The sequence below is a fragment of the Lates calcarifer genome, linkage group LG24 (assembly GCF_001640805.2).
Source record: "Lates calcarifer isolate ASB-BC8 linkage group LG24, TLL_Latcal_v3, whole genome shotgun sequence".
Taxonomy (NCBI): domain Eukaryota; kingdom Metazoa; phylum Chordata; class Actinopteri; family Centropomidae; genus Lates; species Lates calcarifer.
This window is the reverse complement of record NC_066856.1, coordinates 8,196,880-8,224,598: the sequence shown is the minus strand read 5'-3', so window position 1 is coordinate 8,224,598 and position 27,719 is coordinate 8,196,880. Positions and strand designations below refer to the sequence as shown.

General features: G+C 41.9%; 2 protein-coding genes across 2 annotated transcripts; both read right to left on the bottom strand.

Annotated features, from left to right (window-relative positions):
* Nucleotides 1-1,489: 1,489 nt before the first annotated feature.
* amer2 (APC membrane recruitment protein 2) lies at nucleotides 1,490-6,680 on the bottom strand. The gene has a single exon (XM_018702029.2). The coding sequence runs from the start codon at nucleotides 6,486-6,488 to the stop codon at nucleotides 4,422-4,424; it is 2,067 nt and encodes a 688-aa protein (XP_018557545.1). The 5' UTR covers nucleotides 6,489-6,680; the 3' UTR covers nucleotides 1,490-4,421.
* A 6,210-nt stretch (nucleotides 6,681-12,890) lies between these two features.
* Nucleotides 12,891-27,131, bottom strand: mtmr6 (myotubularin related protein 6). The gene is made up of 15 exons (XM_018702030.2): nucleotides 26,914-27,131; nucleotides 24,130-24,261; nucleotides 21,627-21,789; nucleotides 21,259-21,416; nucleotides 19,934-20,062; nucleotides 18,491-18,625; nucleotides 18,193-18,325; nucleotides 17,946-18,055; nucleotides 17,678-17,803; nucleotides 17,465-17,514; nucleotides 16,460-16,553; nucleotides 16,243-16,349; nucleotides 15,719-15,853; nucleotides 15,483-15,609; nucleotides 12,891-15,085 (listed from the first exon to the last, which is right to left on the bottom strand). Exons 1-15 carry the CDS (start codon nucleotides 26,935-26,937, stop codon nucleotides 14,729-14,731), a joined length of 1,980 nt encoding a protein of 659 aa, XP_018557546.1. The 5' UTR covers nucleotides 26,938-27,131; the 3' UTR covers nucleotides 12,891-14,728.
* Between the last annotated feature and the right edge of the window lie 588 nt (nucleotides 27,132-27,719).

Below are 27,719 nucleotides of genomic sequence, written 5' to 3'. Positions count from 1 at the left end.
GTGTCACTGTGCCATAGACCTATAGTAAAAGTATAAATACCCCATCATTTCAGTATGGTATAAAGGTGATGTCTTTTAGTTTAAGTCACTGGTTGTCAAGCTGCAGTTGAATACTAACACAATATTAACTTTGTTAAAATAACAATACTTTTACTAACTTAAACAGCAGTGGACACCAATTTAGTTTAGAATGTGAACAAAAAAAAAAAAGTCGTAGTCTTAAAAATGAAATGTTTAACTTATAAGCAATACAATACACCCATGGATTTTGCTCCTACTCCGTTAGCTCGTAACTAATATTCAAAAACTTTAAATAGATAACTGACATCAGCAAGTTAATTTGCTGCTACACTATGTTTTAGTATACCATTTCCTCATTATTGCTACATTGGCTGCTGCTCATTAAAAATTGCATAGGCTAGCTAAAAGCTTCATTCAAGAGCACTAAAGCCAGACAAACCCTTCCTCACATCTCAATAAACCTTATTCTCCCACGTTTTTCTTTGCATTTCACTCCTTCCCTTGTTCTCTTCTTCAGTGGTCTATACAAGAACTCTGTTGTTCAGTACAAACTAAATCCTCCCTGTCATGCACTTATAACCAGATTTATGCACCAAAACAAACACACACACAGTCACAAACATGGCTAACAATGAGAATGAGTGTCCACATCCAGCGTTACAGCAGCAGCAGCAGATTAATGATGAGATCAGCCGACACACACATGCGCACCAGCACACACCACTCTCACTGTCACAGCATCACTAGCTTTGATCTGGTAGGCTGGTAAAAGTGAGTGTTATGGTCTTACGTAAGGCTTTTACACAGACCTCAGCGTGCAGAAACAGAGAGAGGGAGCTGAATGGGGGGGGGGATTGCTGCACCATTACAAAGGGGATTCGCACTGCACCAAATCCTCCTCTCACTACACATGCATGCACACCCACAACACAACAACATATGAGCTTTTTCTAGCAACATGTGTCTTCCTCGAAACAATGAGACCCTCCCTTTCATCTATATTCTGCACACACACAGGTTCCACATTCACATGAATCAGCTGTGCGTCAGTTGGCTTTCTTTGTTATCATGCTGGCTGCCTGTCCCCGTCTCTACGTGTCTTTTCCCACTAGAGACCAACAGCAGACAATGACACCTCCATCAGGCTTTCATCTCAGCAATCAATAAAATATATTGATAACCTATTACTCCCAAGCCAAGCAGACCTCTTTGCAAGTGCAACGCCAAAACAAAATGCAACAGACTGCACATCAACAAAAGCATCTCTGTTTCTCACCCTCTCTCCCATCCAACCTGCCCCTTGGGGATTTAAGCCAGCAGGACGTGGGGGTGGAAGGATGGAGGAGGGGAACTGAGGAGAGAAGGACTCCCTTGTTTTTCTCTAATTGTACAAGTACATGAAACCCCTGACGTTAACATGTATGGAACCCTGTGTAAATGTGGTTACAAAGAGTCAGGAGCTCATCTATCAGCGCAAACACAGTTTTATTCATTAAATATGAAAAGTGGAAAGATTTCACACTGTGAACAGACGGTAACAAAAAGAAGAGAAACATAATGTGCTTTTCGATGCAATGATCACATGAAGGCTCAGATTTGTAATCAGAAAGAAAGAAGAGAAGTATCAATCTGGATTTTTTTTTTAAATACAAGCAGCTGAGATGGCTGTATGCTGGACGCAGTGGTTGATGTCATTACTGTGTAGTGCCAGTGTGACCGGTTCATGGTACTCTTTCATAATGTCATATTTGGAAGAAGTGGAGAAATAAGTTCTACTGACTCACCAAACTGCAGCACATGGAACAGAATGGCATCAACCATGGAGGACACTGTATTTGAACAAAACCTGTTGCGTAATGATCGATTCTTGTCTAGTTCATTGTTCTCCACTCTCTCTTAATCTGATCATTAATATAATTTGATTGGTTAAAGAGTGGTTTCCCATTTGTGGAGTTATGATTTGTGTACTCCTTGGCCAACTGTTTTGGTCAGTAGGCCACAAGCATCAGCACTGCCTTTTTTAATTTTTACCAGGAATACTGTGAAGATTTAAATTGTTGTCCATCCCAGTTACCTTCATCATTACTGTCATCATCCTTCCATTTGATTCCTCCTTTGTCCATCCCGTCCGCAACACAGAGGAAGGGAAAATGAGAATAATTGCATACTAAATCAAAAGAGCAAAGAGCACAGTGTAGGCAGAGAGAACATGAACAGACATGATCATCCTCTGCTCTCCAATTGACCTTAAGCCTGCCCTTTTTATGTGGTTAGAAATACCCTCACTGCAGACCTGAGATCAGGTTACTCCGTGACCTGTTCCATGCCTACACCATCAGGAGGTTGAAAAGATATCTGAACCAGGAGCAATGTCATGGATCAATCATCGCATTCTAAATGAAGTGGAAAGGTATAATGAACTAGAATGACCCTCAAGTGTCATTGGTACCCTGCTTGTTGGGGGATTAGGAGAAAACTTACATAATCTTTAAAGTCTTTTCCTGTGAAAAACCCTCTCTTTCACTAAAGGTTAGGGAACACTCAGCTCCCTGTAACTTCTCTCACTGAATCACTGACAAAGGCCTTTTAGGACTGCAATACACCCCACTCGTTCTTAATACAAGTGGTGCTTTGCAAAGCTGCACACACTGTGCAGTAGTTTGTCTTCATTTTTCAGAACATGGGGGGGGGGGGGGGGGGGGGGCAGTAAACTCCACCATTTGTCTTGCCCCCACAAAAGAGGGACAAAGAGGAAAACAGACCAACACAGGAAAATATATGCTGACCATCGACCTACAAAGATCAAGCTACATTCAGACTCACACACAGCTATGGTGGTCCCTAGAATGAGGTTGTACAGCAAAGTACAACAGCCAGGAAAAGAAGGGTGGAGGACCCTAGACTGTTTTAGCATCAGTCCCCCATTTAACTTCTTTGAAAATTTAACTATAACAGAAAGCAGATTATTAAGAAGCTGGTGCAATCACAGTTGAAGATCCGTGCAATATGACTTAGCAAGGAGGAGCCTATAAAAACAGTATGAAATCCAGTGAAGAAGAAAGTACTAACTAGAAAAAAATTGGTTGTTTGTGCATGTGTCCTTAGAGAAGAAAATCATCCAGTGTAGCTACAAAGACAGTGCCAAAGGTTGAACAGTGTGTGAATCTCAGATCCTTCAGTGTTGATGATGATGTTCCTGACCTTTGTGCCTTGTATGTGTGGCACTGCATGCAGAGAGGGAGAGAAAAATGTTTGTGCACATGTATGAGTTTGTATGTGTGTGTGTGTGTGTTGAAGCATCAGTGCGAGGGATCCCTCCATGTAGAGTATTGCGATAGCTTTTCAGGTTTCCATTGGCAATTCAATGGTTGTAAATCCCAGAGATTGACATCCTACGGATGTACTTCCAGTGACGCAGTGGGGTATAGGTGAGGTCCAAATGTAACAGGCTGAAGCCAAACTTCCACAATAAAAAATTAACCAGTTGAAAAAAGCGGAGGTCTCCCCCATCAAAAAACATGAGATATCGTGTGGCCTTTTGCAGGGAAGCTTTGCCACATTTATAGCTGCAAAGTAGGTAAGTAATAAAACCAGTTCAGATCTCAGTATTCATTTTCATATATGCACTGACAGTTTCATTATCAGTGTGCGGTCAGAAGAAGACCATCTTCGGAAAAAAAAAAACTAAATACACATACAACAGCAAAACAAACAAAAAAAAGTGGGTTATCCCAGGCTGTGGATATTGTTGAGTCTGTTCCAGACTATTAGAGGCTGTGAAATGAAGAATGTTTCTTTTTTATAAACTTTGGCTCTAAGATCAGAGGATTAGGAGGTAATTTGTTACAGATTAGACAAGATGACAAACTCAGGAGAGGAAAAAAAAGCTTTAGATTAGATTAGGTCCTTAGGTCCAAATTGAGTTATGTCATGTGGAATTCCATAAGAAAAATGTAAGAGATAAAAAGGTGCTTTGCTTTTTTTTTTGTTTTTTTGCTTTTTTTGCAGTGTGCAGTCATGAGTTGAATCAAAGTGGCCGTCAAACTCTCAGCACGTCAGGAGTTTTTCCAGGAAGTTACAAGGCGAATATGTCTATTGCGAATATGTGGATTGTCAAGAGTCTGCCTCTAAAGTTCCTGTGTGAGGGCCAGTGAAGCGTTAACCCAGCTTTCTGGAGTCTCCGTGTGACTTTCTCAAGTGAACAAAACCACTTATTCTATTCGTCGTAAGCCAAAACACTTAAGGAATGAGTGCTTTTAAGAGTGAGAGAGGAATTTATGGGCTGTTAACTCTACAGCTCAACATATTTCTCGGTCTGGGAAAACTTTTGGCTCTGCGTCTGTAGAGATGTGCACTCAAGTCCATACGTTAGTTGGAGAGAACCACCGGTTTGACAGACACTACTTCTTGTGGGCAGTTCCTCTGCTGCCAGCTTTGTTTCCAGAACGACGGACCGGCACCTTGGATACAGGGATTCTGGTGCGAGCCGGGGGAGGCGCTTGGGTCTTTGGTGGAGGGGATTCGGCCTCTAAGACAGACGACAGGGCTGACTGGCTTACAGAGTGGGGAGGCGGGGTTGGTCTGGTGCTCACTGGGATCTTGGACTCCCGAGGAAGGCTGGTGCTGCCTTTCATTGATCGGAAGGAGGAAGAGGAGGAGGAGGAGGGAGGAGTTGTGGGGCTCAGTTTGTATTCAGTAGATGGAGAGGGGGTACTGTTTAGGTCTTCATCTCCTTCCTGCTCTTCATCATCTCCTTCCTCTTCAGGGTCGTTGTAAAGGTCATACAGGTGGTCCCCAGAGCAGCTGTCGCGTGACAGAGCCATTTTCTGGTTACGCTGCAGCCCACTCTCATCAGGTGTCGCTGTGGGTGTTGCTGAGGGTGTGTCCCAGTATCCCTCATCACTGAGAAGCTCTTTCTCACCAGGTGATGTAGGATGACGACCATGAGCATGAGGGAGTGGGGGTTTAGCTGCCCGACTTCCTGCCGCACCAACTACTGGAATCTTACTGAGCCCCAGTGCTTTCACCTGGGGTACCTTTCGGTCTGAACTCCTGGAGGCTAAGGGAAGGTGGCTGCCAGAAGGGTTGGTGCGAGGGGGATAAGTGGAAGTCGGGGTGGTGGATGGAGGTTGGTGTGATCGGGGCAAAGCAGGAGAGTTGTCCCCCGTGGAAGGCAGCATGTGCCAGAGCCCTTGCATGTCTGCGTCGTCCACTCCCTCTGGACTCGCCATTTCTTCCCCTCCACCCATGTAAGCTACCACGCCGCTGCCAGCTGGGTGCTGCTGCGGTGGAGGCGGCGCCCGAGCCCGGGCCGGGAGGGAGGCAGGCACTGAGCTTGAGGAAACAGAGAACATGGGCTGGGTCAGCTGGGTGGGCAGGGGGGGTTTGGATGGGGAGCAACGGGACGTGGCGCTGGAGATCCCAACAGTTCTCCCGACACCTGCTCCCACACTCCCCCCTCCTCCCCCGCTGCTGCTGCTGCTCGTGCCACTGCCCCCATTACCCGCCGGCCCCTCGTCGTCTGCATCAGCAATTATGTCACCGCAGCCTGTCAGTGAATCAAAGCTCTTGAGGGACGTGACGTCAGTGAAGAGGAGAGAGCAGAGTCTATCCACCGAAGGCTCTGAGGGCGGGTCACCCGTGCTGCAACGATCCAAAGGGGGCGTAGCGAGGGAGGGGGTGAGGCTGGAAATTGAGGCTTTGGCTTTTTGGATGGGAGGGCGCAGTGGCGAGTCAGTGGGTGTGTAAGGAAAGGGGGAGTCTGGCTCAACAGATGGCCCTGGCATGGCAACACAGTGTGGGGGTGTCATGGTAACACTAGCAATAGGAGTCTCTGTTGCTTGACGGTTAGGTTCTGCCTCCTCATTCCCACAATCCTCTTGGTGATGATGCGGAGGAGGTTCAAGGGTGAGAGTAATATCCTTTAGCTTTTCAGAGGTGGCACCATCCCCATCCTTCTCCTTATTGCCTTCCACCTCTTCCCCCTCTCCCTCGTTTGTTTTTTCCTTGCGTCTCCATCGCATGCTGCTAAAAAAGCCCTTTAGGCCCCTCCCTCTTCTGACGAGCCCCGCCCCCCCATTTTCACTCGACCTGAAACTCCCACGTCGGAGTAGAGAGAAGAAGCTCAGCGATTTGCTGAGAGACCTCACCGGTCCGGCCTCCAGGCTGGCGAGCCCCTCCCCTCTCTGTCCATCAGTGTCGCTCGTTAGTCCATCGTGGGTTTTGCTCCTAACGAGCTCCACCGATGCTGTCGATCCATTTCCATTCAAAGAATTCCCATTGTCAGAATTCCTGTTGTTTCCCCTGTTTGTGGCCCCTTTGTTCCTGAAGGAGAAGAAGCTGGCCATTCCCGAGCCGGTGCGTCGCTTTCCGAAGAGTTTGAAGGCAGCTTTGTTGATCTTCCCTGTGGGCTGGGGGTCACACTGAGGGGCCACAGGAGGCTCCACGCACTCCGACTGCACCTCCATTATCTAGCACTCTATCACTCCCACCCTATCGTCTCCCTCGAGCTCTCTATCTGCCTTGCTGTCCTCTCTCTCTCTCTCTCTCTCTCTCTCTCTCTGGCCACACATACACTCACCCTCTCTCTCCACCCTGCTGTCTGGTGCTCTTTCACTCCCACTCTGACTTGCTCTAATGTATGCCTGCTGGTTTTCTCTCTCTGCCTCCCTCCCTCTCTTTCTCTCTCTCTCCCTCTCTCTCTCTCTCACACACACACAGGCACACATACACACACATGCTGGGTGCTGCTCCTCACTGTATCCATGGCAACTGGGTGGGCTAAGCAGCTTTCGTCAACGTTGGCGGGGCGCCAGTGTCTCTCCTCTACTCCCTCCCCCATCCTCTTCCTCCTCTCTTCATCCACCTTCCTTGTCACCAATGCACTGTTTGCTCAACTGTTCATTGGCGTACAAGCCCACAATCCTTTGCTTCCATCCCTGTGTGTGTCTGCGCATGTTTGTGCTGTTCATGTTTCAGTGTGTTTGGCAATTAAGTGGCAATACCTACCCACTGATGCATTATGATGGATTAGACATGAGTTCAATATGTTTATGCAAGCTTTCTCACTGGGTCACGAGACAGAGTGGAATGGCTAATTACAAAGAATGTGTGCATATTTGTTCGGATTTGATTTTGTTTATACATGTTTATTGTGTGTGTTTATGTTTTTTATGAGCCATGAAAGTTGGAAGATCATGAAAGCAGACTACTGAATAGTTTAAGTTTTACATATGTGAATATTCTGTATGGATCTGTCTTACCGTATCATCCCAAGAGGTAAGTCAACTTTTTATGCAAACAGTAGCTACAAATTTATCAGTATTACTTACTTCACTTAGCCTTGTGTGTGTGTCTGTGAGAGAGAGAGAGAGAGAGAGAGAGAGAGAGAGAGAGACAGAGAGAGAGGATGCAAAAGCTCAAAGTAAACAAAAATAAGCATTGCAGGAGCCTGAATTAGAGGACTAAAATACAAGACCTGCTGATCAACAGTATGAGTAGGCTTAAGCTGGGATATGGATTTAAAAAAAAAATAAAAAAATCAGTGCTGTTGTGCAGACACACACACACCCCATAGCTCAGACATGCCTCCAGCACAGTTTGGGCCAGACATATAGGCCATATGGCCTTGAGCCCTCCTCCATATGGACCCACGGGGCCAGGTGTCTGAGAGCTATGACAACACATCTAACTGTCATCTTAGCAAGTTAAGTGTGTATGTCCATGTGTCCGTGTGTTTGCAACCACTCGTGCAGCAGAGAATGCAATCTTTCTTTTCACGTTAGCTATATTGTTAGCTCCTGCCTTGGCAACTGGCAGAGTTTCTGTGGGCATGTAGGACAATTAACTGTTCAGTAACTGGAGTCAAAAGCAGTGCATGTTGGTGGAACAAATGATTCTGAAAATGTGCAATGTATTTTAGGAATTCTTGTAAAAGAGAGGAGATTTTAAATGGGCATGCACCATCTTTCCTTGTGAGCCACTGTTTTTAGAGGTATCATCCTCACCTACAGTGGATTCACCCCAACTTCTTCCATGCTACTGTGGGTGCTCTTTTTACTGCCTATTCTATTCTCCCAACCCCCCATGAATCTCCCTGATACCCCGACCCACTTACAAACCTCCTCTCCCCTCTTTCCTTTCCTCCCCTGCTCCTTTTCTCTCCTCCTCCTCCTCCTCCTCCTCTTTGGTCGCTGTGGGCACAGGCTCTCCTCTTCCAGCCCACTGCTATCAAACAATGTCTGCATTCATCCGCCCAAGGCAACACACACATACACCCACGGATCCACAGACATGCTCACACCCACACAAACACATTTCGAGGGCTTCCCCAGAGTGAGGCACTGAAGCATATCTTCCTTATGCTCTCCCCCCAATAAAGAAAGATAATCTGTCTGCCCAGCCCACAGGTCAGTCACCAAGCCAGCCTGCTTACCAGACAGTCAGTAACCATGCGCACAGGTTTTCAGGTACATCAGATACTCAGGCAGATTGCCCTTCAGCTATGCTAGCGGGTCAGCTGGCTATTGGATGGGCCTGAAGCTGACACTGAGCAGCAGATGGCTGGTGGATTGATGAGTGGAGACTGACGAGTGGGTTCAGTTATCACATGATGAGACAAAGGATTTTGCTGAGTTCCTAGGGAGGAAATGCACATGGTTATGCTGTTTAAAGCATTCCCACAGAAGTAAAGCATCATTACCAGCGTGCAATATTTGTATACTCCACAGACCATTATCATAAATCTGGCAGCATGGATTGGTTGGATTTAGTGGGAAAGCAACAGGCTTTAGAGGATGATATCAAGATACTACTACTGCTACAAAAAAGACAGCTTTCTTTGACTTTGAACTTTACATTTTACTATTAGGCTAAATTATTAAAAAAAATAGGATGGCCCCTCCCTTTGTAACAAGATTGAGGTTGTGTTCAGTTTTGTGTTTATAAAATACAACATGCTTTCTTCACAACCCTAATTATTAATTTCTATGTCTTCTACTGTGAAAGAGAAGACAGGCAATATACACATGCAAAAGAAGCACACACCCTATTATCCTCACACACACACATGCACACACACACACACACCTTCGCTCCCCCCATCTGTCTAAATAGGGTTCCCATTTCAGCCCCTTGAGTGAAGCCCGGCACTAAGTGGGACAGTTAAAGGACATTTTTTGTCTCTCTTCCTCTCACTGTGTTGTCCAATAACATGACTTATCTGAGAGTGCATGAATACATGGTGTGTGCATCTTTTTGTTTACATCTGTTTTTCCATCTATGCAAACGATGCACGACTGCATGTAGCTGCTGAATGTGCTTTTAAACTCTCAATGCTCTGCCTGCAAACAGCCTCAGGATGCAAATATTGATGTTATTTTAAAAGCACATGAGTGTGTGTGTGTGTGTGTGTGGCAGAGGGAATGCATGGAAGGAAGGATAGACGGATGTATGAATATGTTATGTGATAAGACGATATTGACGATACTGAATGTACAGAATTTGAATATCAAAGAGCTTCCTTATGGTGATAGAGGGAAGTTCCTGAAACAAACTGAAAAAAGGAGCCTATAGTGATAAAGGCCACATTAGGAGAAGGCTGGGGTGGGTGGATGGGTTGACATACATTTAAACAAGAGACTGCTGCTCATTTTATGTGTGAAACCAACAGTCAACATTGTTTTGTTTTTCAACCTTAATTCTGTGTTGTAACGATGACAATGATGGTTGTCTGACCTTAAGAAAGCCAAATCATTATGTTTCACACAAGGCAACCACATTCTTTTTTTGCCTAAACCTAACCTGACCATGACCAGTCCATATCTTTAACTCACATAGTCATTAAATTAACTCTGTTGACAGTACACCTGCCACCATAAGGGTGCTAACTCAGGAAATGCTCCTATGGGTCCTATCAGACGTTAGGGACAAACAACGTATAAGGTTGTTTAAGATCGTGGAGCTTGTGGGAGAAAACCCTTTGTAACTTGCCTGTTTCTGTGCATATGTCATTATTAGCAATTAAAATAAAAGTGTGCTGTCCATCCTGTGCAAAATCTTCCAGAAATGCTAATAATTTCTAACTAAAGGAATTGCATTTGTCTGTTTTTTCTCACTGCAGCTGGGTGTGGCCATACAGTAGCTGCTCCTCCTGTAAAGCATTCTGCAATTATCTCACTGGCTCCAGATCATGATGTAATTGATTTATTAAAACATGTGCCCTTATTATCCAGATTTAATTATCTGACTGTCATGAGATAGCCAGCGGTGCCAATGGTAAACACAATGGTGTCTCAACAATCACAATCTTTTTTTTTGTTCAGTCCACTTCAGTCTGTTAAACAGACCGGTGCCAACCTTACTAATCTGCTATGAACCTGGTAGCAGGGGTGTAGCCAGACGTGCAACATGCTTGAAGTTTCAACCTATAGACAGTGTTGAGTTACTCTTAAATCAAATCAATATTGTGTGTGTGTGCATAAATTTATGAATCCTTTCGAAGGAAAGAACAATCAAATCAATAATATATCCAGCATCATTTCACTGTCATTTCTGCCTGCAACATGATGTGCATTAATTGGACTCTGAAACATCATGATGATCCATCCATCAATGGTCAGTTGGACACTCCTGGCACTGTTGCACAGGAACTGTTCGCTAACTCTCTCGCACACATTTTTCATCATCATTTGCCGGCTACAGATTAAGCTAAGCTATCGTGTGTGTGTGTCAGAACACATGGTCATGTTTGTGTATGTATGTGTACAGCACTAAACCCCCCGGGATTACCCTCTGTGCTCTTTTGTTACTTTAGTAATCAACAGGGAGTGGTACTAACTGCTGTTAAGCCGTCTAAGCACTGGCTCCCCAAACACTTTTACAATCCCAAAACTGTAAACAATGTCCCTGTGAGTATTTTTCAAACTTTTCCCATATGCATGAATAAATATCAATCTAAATTTTCACTACCCATACAAGTTGAGTTGTTACAGAATGACTGTATGAATGAATGTGTAATATGTACAATATAAATAATATTAATGGCTCTATTCCATTTTAGACGTACCCGCACATATGTTTTGTAGGAAACTTAATTGCTATCCAGAGACACCAGGAAGTAGTCATAGTGAGTTGCAGCTGTAGAAAGCACATGGCTGTCACATTAGAAACCGGCGATCACAGAGTCCCGTCTGTGATTAGGTTTAGGGCAATAAAAAGCGCTTTGGTTAGGGAGAGATGTGGTTTTGGTTAAATGACTGCTTAAACAAAAAAAATTAATGAGGCTATATCTCACGACAAGTGTATGACAAGATTGGCTACTTTGGCGGGAAATAAATATGTTGTCTGTGAACACTGTACTGATTTGTTCAGTGTCAACATATTTTGCAACTTAGCAAATATGTAAACTGACAACATATCTTCATTTAATTAATAGAAAACTTGCTCCAGCTGCAGTTATGTTAAAATGTGTAGAAAAGTAATTTTTAGAAGTCAAGGTTGTCCTAGCTACTTTTTAATGAGACATAGATCTGAGCGTCAACAGCATAACAATCATATGAATATTATGCTTGCAGATAATATGTCTTAGTGGGATCAGGAAAATAAGGAATAACAAGGGGCCAAGGATGGAGCCTTGTGGAACACCCACAGGTCAAAGGGGCCACAGAAGGGGTGAAGAAGGTGATCAAGCATCAGCTGTTTGTCATAGGTTACCTTAATTAAGGCAGTTTAGGTACATCATGGTGTTTTTGCACAAATTGAATGCATGTGAGAGAATGAATTTGATTAGTAAAATGAACTGAATTAGTATTAGATAAATAAAATGAATTTATTTATGACATTATTTACCAAAATGGGGAACAAAGTATTTATCTAATAGGGAAAATGTAATCTTCTATTTCATTTCTGCCATATCTTAAACATTCTTTACAACACAAACTTTGACAGGAAGTAGTCACAGTTTCAGACATGCGTCTGGGTCAATATGCTTTGGGTGCATTCACACCTGTACTTAGAACTATCCACTTGTGATCTGTATGCCCAAAACATTGCACTCCTGTAATATCCTATTATCTGATACACAGAAACTTAACTTTATTTTGCAGTAATCGATGATGTAACTGCACTTTAAAATCAATATAATCATCTACAGTTACACTGAAAATGATGAATATTAGCAGGTCGGGCGTTTCAGGCAGATGTCATAGGGAAAGAGAGGCACACAAACCAGTTTGATAGCACAGCTCCAAAAACCTACAACCTATAAATGCACCATCTGTGTGTGTGTTTGCATATACAGAATGAGTATTTATGTGGGATGTCTCTGTGTATTCTGCACAGGAGTACGGGATGTGTTTATGTTGAGCATAAGTACAGTATTCCCTCCTTGTCCTCAGGGGTGTTCTAACAGCATGGCGTGCAGCGCACATCTGAATGATTCAGAACCCTGGGAGAGCCCTCAGCAGCTCGTCTCTAGGAGAGACTTCTTAATGTTTAATGTGAGATAACATGCACAAGTAGGCTACAGGAAGACTGCCTTAACACAGAGAGCAGTGACATAGTGTTAGCGGTGCATTAACCTGACTACTTTGTCAACAAATGTGTCACATACACCAGAATACCCTATGGTAATTGACAACTTTACTTTGAATGACTTCCTTAATATTATGCATATTCAAGCATTTTAATGAAATTACTTGTACACTGTAAGATAGGAATTTGGAATTTAAATAAGGCATAATACACTTTTACACAAGGTAGGTAAAGTTGCATAAACAACCATGGAGAAGAGCAAGAGAGAGGTAAAATATAAAAGTGAAAACTTTATATATATATATATATATATATATATATTCTCCTTGGTTAGGTTCTCTTGGCACCAGTTATAACCAGTCTTTTTTCTCTTCATTTAAAGACTAGGAAAAGGGGGTATATACATCACATTGCAGTGCCAGGCAATCTCTACTGCAGCTGTTATAGCTGAATAATGATATGTTTATTTACTCACAGGCACTGATTTGTCTGGGGCCAGTGGTCAGTTTGTCTGATGGCTGTGTGAATGTGCTTGTGTGTGTGTGGTGTGTGTGTGTGTGTGTGCAAAGTACAAAACCCCATTTATCCCTACAGTATGCGGAACTGGTGAAGAGAGTGGAGTTGATGGAGCAAGTTCACTGCAAAAACTGTAAGCACAAATTCCACAAAGTATTAAATAGCACACAGGCTGGATATAACACAGCAGAATGAACAGTTTAGGGTGGTATAATTGTGGGCCTGAGAGCATGGAAAACACACTGTAAACAAAATCTATGCAAATGGTGGTGATTTTGCATTGCAGACAAATACGCAGGTTTAACATCTTGCCTGTCTGCACCAAACTCAGTGAGGGAAATACATGCTTTTACAGTAAATCAAATCCAAATCTGAGCTTTGATATGAAGCAAATTTACAACCTTAGTCTGGTATTAACACAGAATTATTATGGTTTCAACAGATAAGCTGAGCCAAAACACACAGTCTGGCTCAAAAATAAATGTGAACCTCTGGCCTAAATTCCTACGCTACATCCCCAGGGCAGTAAACCTAACCCAGTTAAAATATGGGTGTGTGATGACAGCAATATTAATCTAAATACTTTTTGCAAAGTATTTCAACATCCAGCTTTGGCATATACAGTCTGATTGACCTGATGTGAACAGAATCTAAAGGAGACTTAAAGAAAAAGCATGGATCATTTGTGGCAATTTTTAAAAACATTTTTCTTTAAAATTCTCTTTATTGAAAAAGTCCAGCAGTCAGGTCTTACAACCGACAAGACTTGCAGACACGAGCAGACTTGTTGACCTTGTCTGTCCTCAGTGTATGTGTGACAGTGACCCCTGATCCCAGTCAGCTGTCATAAATCATAAGTCACTGGACATGGCAGACAGAGGAGACCAATAGGATTTTGGGATCAATGCACATTAGGATGTCAGATTATCTGATCAATGGGAGAGGTAAAATAGGATTATATGATCAATGAGGGTGGCAGTTGACAGCTGCACCTGATCTGTTGTCACATTAGTGGTTAAAGTGACGGCCTCTCACTACTGCATTTAGTTAGACGCAGTTAGTGGTGCAGCCAAATTTTGGCTCAACATAATTTCCAGTGCTAGATTATCTTTAATGATGTAGAATGTGATGTGTTTTTTTTTTTTTCCTTTCGCAATCTGCTGGAGTAAAATCAGCTCAGGTCACAAGCAACATTCAGATTAGATTGGACTCAAGCCTTTGGATGAAATTAAATATTTCTGGTGCCAAAAAATGTGATTTGTGTGTGTTTTCATATTGAAAATGTGGCCATTTGTTAGCAATATTAAGGGAACACATTTTCAATATGGATTATAAACTGGACAAACTAGAAGACTCACAATTTTTTTGGATGAGTTTATTCTCTTTTTCTATTCATTACCTCCCTATAGTGCTTTTCAACATTCATAAAAAAACGAGCCTTTTTTCTATATGTGCAATATATGACATAATAATGAGGCTTGCCATAGAGATTTAAACTATACAGACATACAACTTCATCCACTCGGCCCATTCAGGACCACTTTGTAATGAGCACTTGACCACATACAGAACACCAGCTTTCCTCTGACATGCACACGCTTTCAGTCTTCTCTTTCAGTCACGCCTGTCCCTCAGTATCCCACAATACCCCTGTTTGGACTCAGCAGGTCATGCGTGCCACTCCGAACTCCAGACTGACAACAGCCGGCTCTTCTTTAGCTAGCTCAGTGTTGTATGTCCCTTCCAGCTCCCCGTAGCTCTGCTTCCTGCTCTCAGTGCCGCTGCTGCCCTCTACTGTCCGCTCCGTGTCGGTGCTCTCCGTGGCCTCCTCGCCCACCTCCTCCTGCTCGTCGTCCTCCACCTGCCGCTGCACTTCTTTGTGGTTGATGGGCGCCCCCAGGATGAGGGAGTCGGGACGTGGCGGGAGCGCGTTCGAGTTGGAGCGCTGGTCTCTGGTGGGAGGAGGTGCAGGGGGATCGGATGTTGCGATGGGGGTCACACCGAGCTGTTGGAGCTTCTGGACCGAGACGAAGGAAGAGAACAACACAGAAATGTGAATTAAGCATTAAGCATTTTTATATGAATGAACTAAAAATGTTTTTGGAAAGTAAACGTAATGTATGTTATCAACTGTGATCAGCTGGTTGCAATTATTCTATCTCAAGACAACAATAATAAAATAATTATCTTGTCTCAAAATAATGTTGGTCTTATTCTCTATCACAAGACAAAGCTTTGTTGTCCACACAAGATAATTAACTCATGAACTTGGGATAATGAAGTTGGAAAGAAAATGGAACCAAGGCCGCTCTTTTTTTGGGTGAGTATGGCATTTTATTTTTAAAAAATCAAGGAAAGAAGAATGTCTACTTTAAAATAGATGCTTCATGGATAAAATCTATGTGTAAACTCACACTCTCAAGTGCTTGCAATGTGCTCTCTGCCTTGCGGCTGTTCTCTCTCAGAGTCAGAATGGTTTTGAGGATAGACTGACGTGGGTGCATGGACCGATCAAACTGGTGGTACATGTTCCTCCAGAACCTGAGAAACACAGGTCCACATTAACACAAAGGTAAGATTTCTTATGGAATGAAAACTGAGAATTAAAGTACAACACTATGAATATCTAACAACAGCAGGCTGTACTGACTTGAAATGGTAAGGCAGGGTGGAGGGCTCCAATACAGGGTGTGATTCAGAGTATGCGGGGCTGTAGAATGGATTCAAGTAGTTGTCTTTTTCGCTCATTAGATATGCCCACAGTGAGTGTGTCCGCTCTCTGAGCCTTGAACACAAAACAGTAGTTAGAGAGATATGCAACACATAAGCTTAAACATAGTCCAATTAGGCGACCGCTCAGGTCTTCAAAAACCTAAATGAATTATGCTTTCACATACAATAAGCTCACCATAAAATCAGAAATGTATTTATGTTTTCTATCAGAAAGAGAGGCTCCAAGCTTCATTATGTTATACTGACCTCTGCACATATTCATGTTTCCAGTGCAGATATAGGTAACAGAAACACAGTCAATATAAGTGATTGAATAAAAAGACACGTCTGTCTTTACTTAGGTTGCTTCATTAATCTTTTTTAATCTATGTTGAGTTGTCATAACCATAGCCAGCGTGTAAGACTTGCTGCTCTACACAAATATGTGTGTGTTGGACTCACTGCAACTCCTCTCTCTGTCTCTGATTGTTGCCGAGGAAGTTTCCATATTGACAGGAGTGGACATGTTCATGGATCTGCAGCAGGAACCACTCACTGAACTCAAACGCCTAAAGAGAAGGTTATCATTAAATAAATACAATAAAATACACTGCACTGCGTGTAAGGAACATACTGCACATCTGTGTAAATAAAATATAGCTCTCATGCTCCCACACACCTGTGGGAACTGCTCCGTCAGCTGCCAGACACACTCCAGGAACTGAGTGAAAATAGGAGACACCTCCTTTGAGTCCCCATCCAGCTGGTCACACCTGCAGGTACACAATAACAGTCACACATCAGCTATTAAAGAAATAATTAAGTAGTATAAAGAGTATATACACCAATCGGCCATAACATTATGACCACCCGCCTAATACTAGAAGAACAGGTCCCCCTTTTGCCGCCAAAACAGCCCTGACCCCTCGAGGCATAGACTCCACTAGATGCCTGTAGGTATGCTGTGGTATCTGGCACCTAGTTGTCAGTAGCACATCCTTTAACCCCTGTAAGCTGCAAGGTGGGGCCTCCATGGATCAGACTTGTTTTTCCAGCACATGCTGACGCTTGACTGGATTGAGATCCGAAGAATTTGGACGCCAAGTCAATACCTCGAACTTCTTGTTGTGTTCCTCAAAACAGAATATTATTTCCATGAAGGGGTGTGTTTGGTCATCAACAGCCACATGAATTCCAGGACCCAAAGTTTCTCAGCAGAACATTGCATCACTAAAGCATCTGCCAGCTTGTCTTCACCAGGTAAGCGACACACACGCACCTGGCCATCCATAAGAAAACGATATTTATACAGTTAACAGGCCACCCTGTGGTCCAGTTCTGATGCTCATGTGCATTGAAGGTGCTTTTGGCGCCTCCCATCCCTCTTTTTAAATATAGGAACCACCACCTCAGTCCACCAGTCCACAGGCACTGACCCTGACAGGAACTATCACATTTTCCTCCATGAAATGCACCCATGAGTGTACTCCATTTGAGACTGTCACATATAATGCACTCCATCCTGATTTACAGTATTCCTGGCTTTGAGGAGTGATAGCCCATGCCACTTCCTGAGTCGGCAATAGTGTGTATATATATATATATATATATATATATATATATTATATATACTAGTTAATGGACAATAGTTATGACTGTGATCCAAGTATGAATGAAACCTCACCTGTCAGCAAACTTGTGACCAAAGGAGATCCAGTCTTTCTCAATCAGTACCTAAAGGATAAATTTAAGGGAAAAGCAAGTATGACACAAGAGACACAAACACTCAAGAAGATATTTATATTCATATCAACTCTTTAGTCCCTTTTAAAGCTAGTGCCAAATTGTGTGTATGTGTGTGTATGTGTGTGTGTGTGTGTGTGTGTGTGTGTGTTACCATGAAGCCCTTGATGGTACGGTAATAAGGGTCCATGAGCAATGCCCCCAGGGAGCAGACCTGGGCCGTTCTGTCCCATCCATCTGAACAATGAACCAACACGCTGGCTCCCTCCACTGTCACCGCCTGAGATAATGCCAATGATGAGCAGGTTTGAGGGGGGTAGTTCAGATTTAAAGAGGGCAGAGATGCTTGTATCATCCACGGTAATTACTGCATGCACTTTTACAGAAACAAAAATCAGAGGAAGGAAAGGGGAGAAATTTACCTTGGTGAGAAATATAGCTGCATCTACAATAGCCTTGATATGCCGCAGCCAGCCACAACTCTCCAGGCCAACCAAATAGTCACTCATGGAAAGAGACCGAGTCCCAATCACTGAAACAGACAGAGTAATTCCAGATTAACTATTTGCTGACTACTTGCAGATTATAGTTCAGTTTAATTAAGTACCACTCATAGGTGCTAAAATAGATTTATATGTGTGCTGATGTGTGAAGTAGCATGTGTTTAACCTTCTAGCAGTTTCTGAAGGCTGGTCCTCATTACATGGATGTTTTCGATGCCGACAAACTGGAAGCGGATGTTGGAGTAGTTGTCTTCGTTTTCATAGCCTTTACCTGCTGCTCGGTTAGCTAGTGCATTCAACTGCAGGACAGAAACAAATAAAAATGAATCATTTTAAATCTCCTGCTATCTTTTCAAATAGTTTATGCAGTGTTGAATCCAGACATAAATACAGAATGTTTGATTTCTAACTTTAACTTAACTTAATGTAATTTGGAGGGATTGGTTTGGCTATCACCACCCTACCTTTGGCCTAGTATCCATGACATAGACAAATCGGCTGTTGTGATTGGCTTTGCTGATGGCCTGCAGCATGCTCTCATCCTCTAAGCATCGTGCGCTGAATCCAGACAGAGGCTGACTGCATCGACACACTGCTGCCTGTGAGGGTGATTAGAGCAGAATGATCAGAATGACAACAGTTACAAAAATACAAAGTACTGCTGCTATAAAATCAACTAAAACTGCAGCACTTGACCAAGTTCATTATCTCCTTCCATTTCTCACCTCCTGCAACTACAAAATAATTGTTGGTGTCTGATCAAACTGACAGGAGGTCAAATGTCAATAGCAATTTATTAGCCAGTATTCGTGTTTCAGCTCTCCTATCCTTAATGGATAACTGATAATGACTAAGCTATTTTGTGGTAAACTATATAGGCTGTGCTTGTCCCCATTCTGTTAAAAAAAAGCCAGGTCCATGGGCCAAAAATTGATTTGATTCAATACAGAGTGCAGACAGTTCATTTGGCCAGGCCACTGTTTAGAGTCTTGACAAGCTGACACAGAAAAGCAAGTCCCACATAATGTTGGATAGAAAGCAGAATAGCTATTTTACTGGATAATTAGAAATCAAAATATGAGTGTGTGTGTGTCTGTGTTTATGCTGGACAAAGTAGTGTATTCATGCATTTATGTTAGCAATGTATGCATAGATCATGTTGCTTATACATTTTTTAATGCAGATAAAGTACTGTAAATGTTGTTAACATAGTTTTTGTTCTGCGGGGCCCAATAATAGTCCCATCTGTTCATTAGTTCCTCTAATATCTTGACAACTACTGTCTAGATTTCCCTGAAATTTCACTGGCCTCTAACAGTGATACCTAATAATTGTGGTAGAACAAAATCTCAACTTTGCACACGTTATGACATATTCCCATGTGTACATTCCAATGAAATTTGATTAGCACATACCTATAACCTAGGGAATACACCCTTTCAGTCACAGTAATCATGTGGCCTCTCCTCTAGTGCCAACTTGAAGAAAAATCTATGTTTTAGCTCTTTTACTAGTACGACTTTAAAAAGTATAAATATGTTGTTTGTCCCCTTAAACAATTATGTTCTGTGGGTGTAATGTAGAGTACAATGCTGCTCTTATGGGCTGCAAAAAAAGGCATTTGTTTGGCTTCTTTTTTTAAAATAATGCCCAGTGAAAATGGATTCCATGCTTTTAGATATGTGACGGATTATGTTTCTCAAACTTAAATGCTACTATATCTCTAATAGCACTCTTGTTACTTTTCATCATAACTTTTCCCCTTTCATGTTCCTCTATAAACTACTATAAAAAACAGAAAAACAAATCAAAATGAATAAAATAAATGTCTAAAAAGAATACTTTTTTTGCTCTGTAAAACAGTTTGTACTCTAATTGTGTGAATGTTATTGCAGTTTATTTAGTACCTTTTTCTCCTGGTAGAAGTATGTGAGTACAGGAAAACGTCCTTTGCTTCTGAACTTTGAACTCCCCACGATGATAGGCTTACTGGCTGTGATGGGAACGTACAGGTCCCGTGGATATGTCTCACACACCTTGAAAACCAGACACAAAACATACAAACGTCACATATACAATCACACACAGGAAAACACACGTGTGCTAAATCAAAATGTTAACAGTAATTGGGCAAAACTATGCTTAGGACTTAGGACACATAATATGATAGACTTTCCTGAGACCAATCACTTCTTTAAAGTAGATACCAATTTTCTTTAGATCCTTAATATCTGACTTTGGATTAGTTTTGTTTGTCTGTCTCACTAGAGTTGCAGCTAATATTTAGCACAAGGGCTAACGGTGAAGCTCTAGTGCCCTCTTCTGGACCTGCATTCATGTGTGGCAATGTCCAACTGGTATGCCCAGTGCAGCATAATAACAGATTTTCCAAAATACCACCACACCCTTACTCATATCCAGCTTATTACAACACAGTAATGCCCTGCTTCACGTTTGAGCTGGCAAGCCTGGACAGTGTTTGCACAAAGCACTTACTTGTAGCACAGGTACTTGTCTTCTTGGATAATGAAGCACCAAGCTCTGCACCTACACCTAGATTTGGGGATTTTCTGCCACTCTTCCCTGCAGAACCTGTTGAATTTGTTTGTGCATTGTTTCTGTATTTGCAGCATGCTTTCTGTTAATGTATATGTTTTGTATTTTCATGTTGTGTTTTTTTTTAACTGTCATTGTTTCTGAATCTTTCTCCTGATGGAAATGTTTTAGACTGTTTGGACTGTTGCTGCCACTACCATGCTTCATTGTTGACATGATATTGGTATTAGTATTGCAAATGAATACTTATATAATATGATATTTCAGTTTTTGAGGGGAAATTGTAACTGAATTGATTTAGAATTCATTACAAAATGTGAGAAAAAGTGAAGGGGTCCGAATACTTCCTGAATGCACTGTGCAGAAAATGTGCAGCTTGCATACTGGCAGCTCCACTTTATGGCTCAGTAATAATGTGACATCAACAAAGTGTCTACTCTTTGTGGCAGGTGAGGTTTATAGCACACAGAGAAGGTGCCAAGGTTCAACAACTGTCAGCAAATATAATTTTTACTGGGCTTGCTTTATTCCATTTGTGAGCAGTTTTGCTGATGTCACATTTAAGTTTTATTTTGCCACTTCCTTTGCATAGACAATATGTCCTTCCAGTTACCAAACATGACATAATAGGTGTTTGTCCTGATGTACAGTTTACAAGATATAGCCAACTGCCTACCTTGTAGTCTCTGTTGACGTCAGTGAGCTGCCATTGGTCGCAGGGGACGCCCATCCTCTCAAACTCTGCCCCCAGGTCGATGAGCTGCCATCCTTCTTCTCTCTGTTGGTCGTTCTGTTTGGGGTTGTAGGAGAAAGCGTAGAGCTCCTCATAGGAAACTGGGCATAGGAGAAGAAAAGCAGAAGAGATGCCTCAATAAATTACAAATAAATATGTATGTTAATATATCTATTACATATGTAAAAAGGGTTGAACAGGAGCGGGCAAGAAAGCAACAAATGGATGGAAAGTTAATATAGGACACAGATCCCTAAGAATGGACGAGCAGAGACACAGATTTTAACATACACAGACACACTGAAACCTACCAGGCCGTAGAAGACGCAGGAGTGAGCTGTAGATGTCGTGGCAGTCTCTTTCTCTCGGAACCACGAAGTGAACCACTCTGAAGTTACGACACTGGATGACCAGAGGACAGCCTGTGGTGGTCAGGGAGAGCTTCTCGAGAGACGCTATGTGGTGATGCAGAATCTGCAGGGACAGACCAAAGAGAAAGATAGATAGAGTTGATTATATTAAGTGGATTGCTGGTTTAAATTGGGTGCTGATTTGTTGATTTGTTTCTATTTACTTGACTGAATTATACTGAAAGAAAAAAAATAAATTTTTGTGATTCTCATTATATTCTGCACCTCAGGTAAGCTTAATGCACTAAGAGAGGCTTTTAAAAAGCACAGTTACATAGCCTGGCAGTGGTTCACCTGCTGCACGCCTACATCTGTCATCAGAACTAATGAAGAGAATCTGACAGCATGTTTAAAATCTTTATGCCTACAAAAACATTATGCCAACTGCAGCATCTGAAGCTCCTAAGCTCCTAAAGCTCCTAAGCTAAGAATGAAGGATGGATACAATTCAGAATATAACAGGAACAGGTATTTTGAACAGAGGAAAGTTTTTAAAACTTGGCAGTGTGCTCCATATTACCATGTAATCACAGTTTTAATATTATAGAGTATCATTCATCAACATCTTCAATGAGTGCATTTTGAATTTAACAGGGATTCCACACATGGTATATTATAAAGATATACATTCACCAGCATGCGTAATGACTAGTGAACCGCAGACACCACGTAAATGCTGATCTCATCAGCTGTTGAAACTGACACTTACTCAGCTGCTCTTTAATATTTTATGAAGTACAATAACACTGACAAAATTCTGATGGAATTCTGGTTGTAAATTGCCTCCACAAATGCAAATACATGCAGTATACTAACCATAGCACATGCATAAAGCACCTACAAACACAAACAGGACCAGCTATATAAAAAAACATACAATGGACAACAGTAGGAGACAAAACTGAAAGCTACACCAGGATAAGCCCAGAACAAGCAAACAAAAAAAAAGTAAAAGAGACAGTTCCCTTTTCTCAGCACATACAGCAGGAAGGATGGTGGGGAGGTGGTCATGGCCCAGGATCTGCTGCACAAAGCATTTTATACCACACAGACATTTCCAAAATGCAGACCAGCTAATCTCGCTATGTAAATACTAGAGTACTAGTTTTATTATTACATATAACAGGATACAGAAGGTACAGCGCTACTATCTACATACAGACAGCAAAATATAATGTTTAACTAAAATGTGCAGAACTGCAGAAGTCATTAAGTAGAGCTCAGTCATATGTATGAAATCACCACACATATCCCACGTGATATCATGATTCTGAGATTGACAGAAACATGTGAAAAAACATGCATATCAGTGTTCAAATTTCATCACATGAAACCAAAACTCTTCCACATCATTTCCCAAGGATAAATTCCCAATAATCCTATGTCTCAGATGACTGCTCTAGGCCCAGTACTGCACATCTTCTAAATAAAGTTAGTCTATTTCTTCCATGTTTCTCTCACATTAAAATAGGAGGATCCCCGGCAAACCAGGATGCCATATATGACTGTTGCTGCCAGACCCCCGTGCTAGAACAGTAATCCTCTTTCAAGTGGAGACAGAAAACAAACACATACACTTCACATGCTAACACAGAGGCATGAGTCAACACCTTGTTACTATATAATGGGCCTCTACACAAACCCTGTTACTACAGACAGGCTTGCATATTCTCTCCTTTTGCCCAACACACCACAAACACATGCACACATTCTCAATCAAGTTACAGACTTCCTTGTGGTGGTCACACTGTGTGCCTGCAGAGAGGCAACATCACACAGAAGCTGAAGTTTTGTTATGGTGCTCAATTACAGCACTCATTTGCAACTGAAACATCTGTCATTCATCTCAGCATCAAGTATCTCAGCATCATTCAAAATGTGCTTCAGGGGCACAAAAACAGATCAAACTGGCTGCAGAAAAAAAAAAAAACAGATGTGAATTCCTGACAGCAACAGCAATGATTTTGCTACTGGCAACATTACACTGCATAAGTCCTTCCAGCGTGGGAGTGCATAAATAATGTATTGCAGACTGACAAATGTTAATTAGAGGGCTAAAAACAGGCCTGTGTTGTCAAATCAGCATCCTCAGTAGCATTGTAGCATGCTTGTAATTGTACCATTTCACTTCTGACCTTTGGCAAACCTGGTGAAATATCTAAGACATCTGAAGAAGTGGTCATGTAGTTGTGGAAGTCCGCCCATTATAGTGTGGTATACAATGATTTGCACTGTGAATTGAGCCCAACTGTTTTCTGTTTTTTCTTTTACACATTTCACCAATAAAATACCAAGAGTAAATTCATGGTGGCTGCATCAGTATGTGATGTGCATGGTGAAAAGGAGAGTGTGTGAGTGATACCCGTCACACTGGCAGAATGCAGTCACCACCAGAACTACTCACCCAGATCTCCTGCCCTGCGGAGGTTGAGTTGTTAGAGCTGTTCTCCACAAAGATGAGATGTGTGGCTGTGAGGTACAGTGTACCATTTGTGGATTTGTTGCTGAAACGATCCAAAAGCCGCACCTGCTCCACCTACCAACAAAACACAAACAAGTAATGACAACATTAGTCAGCAGTTAGATAGTAGTTAGTAATAAGGTTAACTTCTTGAGCTGGTTGTGAGGTTAGGCAAGTTAAATACTGAAAAGAAGGAAAACGGACTGTGCCAACAGGAATGGCACCTGTTGCAAAATGACTCCAAGTGGTACTTGGCACCTGTCACAGCTGGCAAACCACCTAATCCTGACCACCTGGCTTTCTCTATCAGCTGCCAGTTCCATTATAATGTGCGATGCAAATGATTTCCGGATAGGACAGAAACAAATGATGGGGGTGTCCCTGGTAGAACCTGGTAACCAATTCGGTAAAGCATGAACCAGATAGCAAGGCCGAGTCCTTACTGCAGCAGCCTGGCTTCAATTCCAGCCTGGGCCCTTTGCTGTATGACAGGAATACAGGACATCTTTCCTAACTCCCTCTACTATGCAAATAAACCATCTGTACCTTAATTTAACCAGATCTTGCCAACTCAAGCCAAACACAACTCATGCTTACTCAAAACGTTATACTGCTGAGTTGTAGCCATGTCACGTTTTTGCAATACCTCCATCCCCAACTTAACACATAAACACGCATACAGTAGATACTCACAGTAGAACATTAACTTAAGTCACAAGTTTTCACACAGCAAGAAGTTGTGGTCCAGTAGCTGTAGTAAACAACAGGTTGTACAACGCCTGGTGGTCAGAACAGTTATTCATAACATTATACAAGGTTTGGTAGAAAACCTCCAGTCTAAGGTAAAGGTACTTCATTAGCATATTATTATCTATTACAGAAGATCAGTTACAACATGACCGGCGTATATTCTGTGAAACTGTTGGAGAATACTGCTGATGGACATTAAATACATGTGCACTATGCTAACTGTTATTAGCCACCTCCACTCTGAGGCCAAAAAGGTTATTGGCCTGTTTGATTTGGACTGTTTGCTGCTGTCACTGCTAACTGTCCAGAAGCATGATTCATCACAGTTGCGGTCTCTTGTTGACTCAGACATCCCCTCCTTTGTTTCCGGTTTCCTGTTGCTCTCAGATATGATGAAATGGTTTAACCTATCTCTGTCTCCTGGCAACCAACAGGACACAGCTCTGTCATAGGCAGGTTTCTAAGCACGTAAGGGAAGTCAGGGGTGTGTATTAGTGAATGAGTGAGTTAGTGAGTGAGGGAAAGAGGGATGGAACATCTTATTCCATCTCTTCTGAAAGTTGATATGAATGTTTATATTAAACAATGATGCAGTCTAAGAAATACTTTAAATACAGCATTCACCCACCAGCATCAACTCATTTCTGATGGAGACTGGTTCCATGGTTAATTCTAATTAAGAACAAAAACATCCAGGAAAATATTCTCACAAAGATAAATAGCAGCAGTCTTTTTTACACAAAGTGAACACTGCTATTTCTGGATAGCAACAAAGCCCTCCTGTTCTGTTTTATTTAAACAAACAAATGGTAGGATTTCAACAGTGGGGCCACACCCATTCTGCAATCACACCCACCTGATCCCAGTATTGGCAATTATGTTACCTAAGAACTGTGTGTACTTTGTCGGAAACTACGATTATCTGGGAGTCTCGAAAATTAGGTCACGCTGCTTTTTAACATGATAAAAGAAAGCGCAGCTTTCAATGGAGACACCCTCACAAACACACATACAAGAAAATGTAGGCCTTGCTTGCGTCCCCAGCTTGTGAGCTACAGAGAAGTATAGAAGATGTTTAAATGTTACTGTTCTACCTGTGCATGTTGGATTTGACTACCAGCTGTAACCTGATGGTATGTAGCTCCATATTGGGTGACCAGTATATGAGTTTGTTGCTTAACTTCATGGAATGAAATGTAACTGAGCCATTGAACAAAAAAAATGAAGTCATGATACTTAACATCTGGCTGCAAATGATTTGAAATCAATCACTGTCTGAAGCCTACAATTCATAGGCACCACCAGCTGTTTGGTGTCTTTTCTGGTGATGCCAAGCCTTTACTGCAGCAATATTCAATTCTTGCTTGTTAAGGGGATTTTAGGCTTCAGTTTGGTCAGTAAGTGATTTGGACGTCAGCTGATTGGCTTGGCCAGCCAAAGGCATTCAGACTGTGTGAAAAATCCCAGTCTTTGGTTGTTTTGGTTCTATGTTTAGGATAAATGTCTAGATACATAAGGAGATCAGTTCTACAATGATCAACAAGGGTGTGAACAGCTTATAACACTATCAGGTGTACAGACAGTACTGCATTTCTGAAAGGTCCATCAGTGTGCCATTACGCTTCAATGTAACTTGGTTCCTCCTTGATGTGTTCAGTCTAAGTGGATGCACTGACTGGCTTGATAGTGTAACGTTAACTCAATCATTAATAGGGCGTGCAGTGACATGTAAAAAAAAAAAATCCAGCTATCTGCCGCACGGGAAAAACAAACAGCTCACTGATGCTCGTCACGTCTGCCACCCCAGGCTGCTGGCGACACCTGTTAGCTCTAATGCCATTAGACTGATCCACACATATTTAGTCTACACAATGATATACAGCAAACGTAACCACACTAAAGCACCACAAAAATCGCCCAAAGACAAGGCCGAGCTGCTGACTGATCCATTTGCGATTAGCTAGAAACGTTAGCTACCTTTGGCGTTCGGATGTGCTCCATTTCTCCGGGTCAAAACAGCTGTCAGCGATTTCAAAGCTTCAAACGACGCCTTCTGGAGAAAACCGTATCATTGATATTCTGGTAACTGAAACCGCTGCACAAAACGCTTTTACTTTGTCGGAGGCATACGATATGTGTTTATTGTCAATTGTTCTACACCTCCATCCGCGTAAAGATCCCTGCAATCACGTCAACACTTGCGGTGAGGGGTTTTAAAAAATAAAAGTTTCTGTACGTACTCTTTAGATAGCATAAAATGGAGTCCCAATATAAGTCACTCACTGTAAGTTGTGTATGTAATAGTAATTAGTAATAACTTTATTTTTTCTTCCACCACATATGCACGATATATATTGAAGTAATAAAAAGAAAAAAAAAACAGTAATTCCAGTCACTATTTTCTAAGAAACTGCAGAGAAAAGAGTCACAAGAAAGTGGAAAAAACATTGCAAAGTAAGTAAAATTAAGTGATAAACATGATGTTTTGTGTCTTATTGTAAAGGTATTCACATAATAATGTAAAATGTTTGCAATGCAAATGTTTTGCAATGTAAAACAAAACAGAAATGGCAATGATGATAGAAAAATTATAAATCATCCACAATAAAACGATGTAAACGACAAAACATAAAAAGCTGACAATAAAAAATAGTCTGTAAGTGAAAAAACAATATTGAAAATTGGCTGATCCCAGTCCAAAATTCTATTTTATTTTGAAGGGTATACCGGAATCACTTTGTGTGGTTTTGTCGTTAATGGGCGATTTTTTGGAGACGTCCGCA

Excerpts from the sequence above, each read along its gene's own strand:
- amer2 (XM_018702029.2), bottom strand. The coding sequence starts at position 6,488 with ATGGAGGTGCAGTCGGAGTGCGTGGAGCCTCCTGTGGCCCCTCAGTGT.
- mtmr6 (XM_018702030.2), bottom strand. The coding sequence starts at position 26,937 with ATGGAGCACATCCGAACGCCAAAG. Across the intron at positions 21,417-21,626 it reads CCTGCGTCTTCTACGGCCTG|TTTCCTATGAGGAGCTCTAC; the intron begins GTAGGTTTCAGT and ends TCCTATGCCCAG. Across the intron at positions 15,610-15,718 it reads ACCCTGCCTTACCATTTCAA|GTTCTGGAGGAACATGTACC; the intron begins GTCAGTACAGCC and ends TGTGTTTCTCAG.